General features: G+C 40.2%; 1 protein-coding gene across 1 annotated transcript; it reads right to left on the minus strand.

Annotated features, from left to right (window-relative positions):
- Positions 1 to 796: 796 nt before the first annotated feature.
- LOC150037193 (uncharacterized) lies at positions 797 to 1,516 on the minus strand. The gene has a single exon (XM_090311909.1). The coding sequence runs from the start codon at positions 1,514 to 1,516 to the stop codon at positions 797 to 799; it is 720 nt and encodes a 239-aa protein (XP_090168035.1).
- Between the last annotated feature and the right edge of the window lie 3,366 nt (positions 1,517 to 4,882).

Below are 4,882 nucleotides of genomic sequence, written 5' to 3' on the forward strand. Positions count from 1 at the left end.
TTCCTTAGAGATTTTGTGACCCAGAACTATTCCATCCTCCACCATGAAGTGGCATTTTTACGAATTTAGTACAAGATTTTTTTCTACACATCTCTTCAAGACTTTTTCAAGGTTGGTCAAACAAGAGTCATAGTAACTGCTGAAAACTGAGAAATCATCCATGAAAACTTCGACTGACTCCTTCAAGTAATCCGAAAATATTGGCATCATGCATCGTTGAAAAGTGCCTGGTGCATTACAGAGTCCAAATGGCATGCATCGAAATGCGAACGTACCAAATGGGCATGTGAAGGTTGTCTTGTCCTGATCCTCCGGCGTAATTACTATTTGGTTATACTCGGAATAGCCATCAAGAAAGCAGAAAATTCGTTCCCTGCAAGTCTGTCCAACATTTGGTCAATGAACGGGAGTGGAAAGTGGTCCTTTTTAGTGGCCAAATTTAGCTTGCGAAAGTCCATGCAGATTCTCCACCCCATAGTTGTCCTTGTGGGAACCAATTCATTCTTGTCATTGGTGATGACTGTCATCCCCCCTTTCTTTGGAACACACTACACTGGCTTACCCAGCTATTATCGGATATTGGGTAGATGACACCGACGTCCAGCCACTTCACTATTTCTTTTTTTACAACCTTCTTCATGGCAAGGTTTAAGCGACGTTGCCTTTCTACTGATCCATTCTTTCCTTCCTCTAGACGAATCTTGTGCATGCAATACGAGGGGCTAATTCCTCGAATATCTACCAAGATCCATCCTAAGGCTTTTGCATTCTTTCTCAGGATTCGTATGAGAGCATTTTATTTCTCCTTACTTAGTGATGCAGAGATGATAACATGTAACGTGTCGTTACTTCCTAAGTAAGCATAATTTAAATGTACTGGCAACGACTTTAACTCTAACACAAGAGTCTCTTCTAATGATGTCTTAATACGCTGCGAAGTCCGTTCAGATAACTTGAGTGGTTCAAAATTAGATTCAACATGAATTGCGGTGCAATCTTCCTCCACTAATGCGCCGTCTTCAAAATCTTCCTCCTTCATTTCTTTCAGGGGTTCATGCAGCTGTTCTCCCTGCAGTTCCTCGATGTATTGGCAGTTTTCTATATCTCCTAGATATTTCAACGCATTGAGTACGTTGAACTTTACCCCTTGATCATTAACCTGGATGGTCAATTCTCCGTTCTGTACATCAATCAGTGCTCGCCCTATGGCGAAAAATGGGTGTCCCAGGATGATAGGGATTTCTCTATCTGCCTCATAGTCTAATATAACGAAATATGCGGAGAAGATAAACTTGTCTACCTGCACGAGAACATCTTTTATCTTGCCCTTTGGAAGCTTTATTGATCTATCGGCTAACTGTAATGTAATTGTGGTTGGTCTAGCTTCGCCGATGTCTAGCTTCTTAAAGATTGACAAGGGCATCAAATTTATGCTCGCCCCAAAATCACACAATTCATTCCCAACCATCTTCCCTCCTATGGTGCAGGGTAATGTAAAAGTCCCAGGATCCTTCATTTTAGTAGGGAGATTATTTTGAAATAAAGTGCTACACTTATATGTTAGTGAAACTATTTCATTTTCTCCGATCTTTCTCTTGTTGGATAGTATGTCCTCGAGGAATTTCACATAGCTCGACATCTGCTCTAATGCTTCTATTAAGGGAATATTAATATGCAGCTGTCGAAAAACGTCCAGGAACCTTTGAAATTTCTTACTATCGTCTTTCTTTCCCAACCTAGACGAGAAAGGTGGAGGATCCCGGCGTGTTTCCTCCTCACTTTGGTGCTTAGTGAGGTCCTGTGCTTGCTGTGCATTGTTTGTTGGAGGTTGCGTTGATTGAGAATTTAAGTCTTCAGAAGCTTCACTTTTGTAAATAATCTTGCTTCTGAATTGGGGTTGCTTTCGTTATTTTGTACTTGTCATCATCAATAGTTAACTCAACTGGTACTAATATCGCATCTGGTACCTTTGGCACAATTGAGGATGTTGTTCTGCCGCTCCGTAATGTCACAGCATGACATTGTTCTTTACCTTTTGGCCCCAATATTCCTGAACTTCCTTGTGATGTACTGGCCGTTTTCTTCTTTAATTCTCTTGCAAGCTAATCTATTTGGTCTTCTAATTCTTTGAGAGAGTCAGCTTGCGACTGTCTCATTTCCTCGCTCTGTTCAATGTAGTGCTTCAGTGACGTTTCCAAAGACAAGGTACTGCAAGAGGTTTATATGAAAACAGTTGGTCGCATGGCTATGTACCCTGAAAATCACTTGGACTACAATCTAGGGTAGTGAAGACCGGAGGGTTGCCTCGATCCTCTTGATAACTAAATTGATAGAAACTATGGTCTTCGTGACAGAGATTCTCATCTAAACCAAAAATTGGGTGATTCCCCCAATCATGGTTATGGTTGTTGCCCCATGATTCATCATAAATAACATATACGGGTTGTTGATTCCATGGGCAGATGTCTACTGGATGTACTTCTCCACAGTGAGTGCAATCCATAGCAGTCATATGAGTCACCGCGTTAACTTGCGCTGCTCCCTAGGAGAGAGTTTTCTGCTGATTAGCCACCGTCTAGAGGAGCGATGTCATCGTGGTCATTTGCTCGATCAATGCGCTCATTGTGCCTATTGGCACATCGACCCTCTCTACTCTTTCTGGTTCCAGACATCTTACCTCAAGCCCATTATCAATCCATTCGTCAGAATGTCACGATATACAATCCAAGATGCCCTTTGCTTCCATATATGACTTATTCATTAATCTTCCCTCTGCAGAGGAATCGACAACTGCTCGTGTTGATGGGTCTAGGACATTGTAAAAGGTTTCCATCAAGATACTATCAAGAATCTCAATATGTGAATAGTTTTTTACTAACTGCCAGAATCGCATCCAAGTGGTGCTCAGGGTTTCATAACTCTTTTGCTCAAAATTCAACACCTCTCTTCGCCTCTTTATGTTGACAAATGGAAGGAATAATCTATTCATGAACATATCAACCAACTGTCCCCATTCATGAATTTCGCCTAGCTCTAATGCTTGAGCCCACCTCTTTGCTTCATCCCAAAATGTGTACAGGAATAGATACAGTTCAAGATTTTCTTGAGTTACACCAAGCGGAAAGAATGTGCTACATATGTCTGCGAAGTTTGTTAAATAAGTGTGTGGGTCTTCTCCCTGTAATCCTCCGAATTGTTCCACATTCTGAATCATTTGCAGCATGATCGATTTTATTTCGAAGCTTGCATTCCCCTCAACTACTGGTTTCGAAATTCCTGGTGAAAAATTGCATAGATCTGGTGTTTCATACTCCCTCATAGGGATGTTCTAATCAGCAGCAAGAAAAACAGGATCTTGCACTGGCGAATCTCCCCTCAGGTTTTCAGCTGGAGCCATATTCTCTTCAGCCATACTTCTTTACCAGTTAATTCAACCCTGATTGAACTCTGTGCAAAGAATATACTTGATCTCTAGGTCCACTTAGAGTTACTAGACCACCTCAAGTACTCTTAAGTCGTCAGACTTCTCTCCACATTGAACAATCAATACAAAGAGATCTGTCCTGCAAAATACCAAAAACCACTCAAACAATAAACTGTTGACCAAGTTCCCTGGCAACGACACCATAAACTTGTAACGTGATTTGTATGTATGATATTCAATGCTCATAATGATGCGATACTACTACTATTTATGTGTTAATTAAAGATGCTCAAGTAGTATGCCCTACGTTGTCACAAGTTTCCTTACGATGGAACCAAGAGTAATTCCACCACAAGTTTCTCAGTGTGATCCGAGGTTGAACTCGGGGAAGTGGTGCCAGTTATTGCATTATGTTCATGGTATATGCGACCAGGTTTTTCAATTCTTTATAAAAGTGTGTACAGTATGTAAATTACAGTAAAATAAAGGAAAGCAGTAAGATGCGTTAAAACATGAAAATACAATTAACCTAAACTAGATGTTATAAGATACAGGGTTTATGTGCAAGATACTAGGATTAAGGCTGGTTGTGAAGGTTGTGCAAAGACGTGGAATGCAATGACAAGTCTTGTGAACATATTAGAAAGAGAAAGATAAGTATTACAAACAACGCAAGTTCTTAATCGAATTGAAGGTACAAATACTGTTCCACTCTTCTCTTCGCGTACACCTCTCAATGATCGGCCGCATTTCCCACATGTCTGTGGTGAAACAGTGTCTAACATAATGAATGCAAGGTTGCTTCCATGTCTGGAAGTACTACTTTCTTTAGTTAACGCACTCTTCTGACCTTCTCTCGATAGATCATAATGACATCTTCACTTCTGCTCTCACAGGTGAAGATGTCGTCTAGCTTGCTTTAGCTAAACGTATTTGATAACTTTAATACATATTAAGTTCTTAGTGATTCATATTGCTCATCAAGAGATTAAGAAAAAATTATGGAGAAAATGACTAATGGATGAACGGAAATAGACAGAGAATGGTAAATGAAATCTATCGAAACATTTAATATTTCTACTAAGTGTTTGATACATGATATGTGAATGAAGAGATAAAGAAAATATGGAATACAATGAAAGAGAGATAGAACAGATACAATCCGGTGCCAATGTCTTGGCATAGATTCATTGAGATCTGCTTACCGGATCGGATGGTTTCAATGGCAGTAAGAGCTTCCCTCTTAGGCTTGCTCTACTGGTAGCAGGGGTCTCTGCACAGATCTTCGATGGGGTATACTGCTGGTCGGATCTGAGATTTACCTCTGGACCTTATCTCTTTCTCTTCCCAGATTTCTTCTTTTCAGCACTTAGCTTAGCCTTTTTCTCTCTAAAATCTTACAATACTTAGCCCAGTATCAAATAACATATTTTTCTCTGAATTCGCTGGGGTATTTAT

This window comes from Benincasa hispida, chromosome 3 (genome assembly GCF_027475165.1).
Source record: "Benincasa hispida cultivar pf3 chromosome 3, pf3_genome.v1.1, whole genome shotgun sequence".
NCBI lineage: Eukaryota > Viridiplantae > Streptophyta > Magnoliopsida > Cucurbitales > Cucurbitaceae > Benincasa > Benincasa hispida.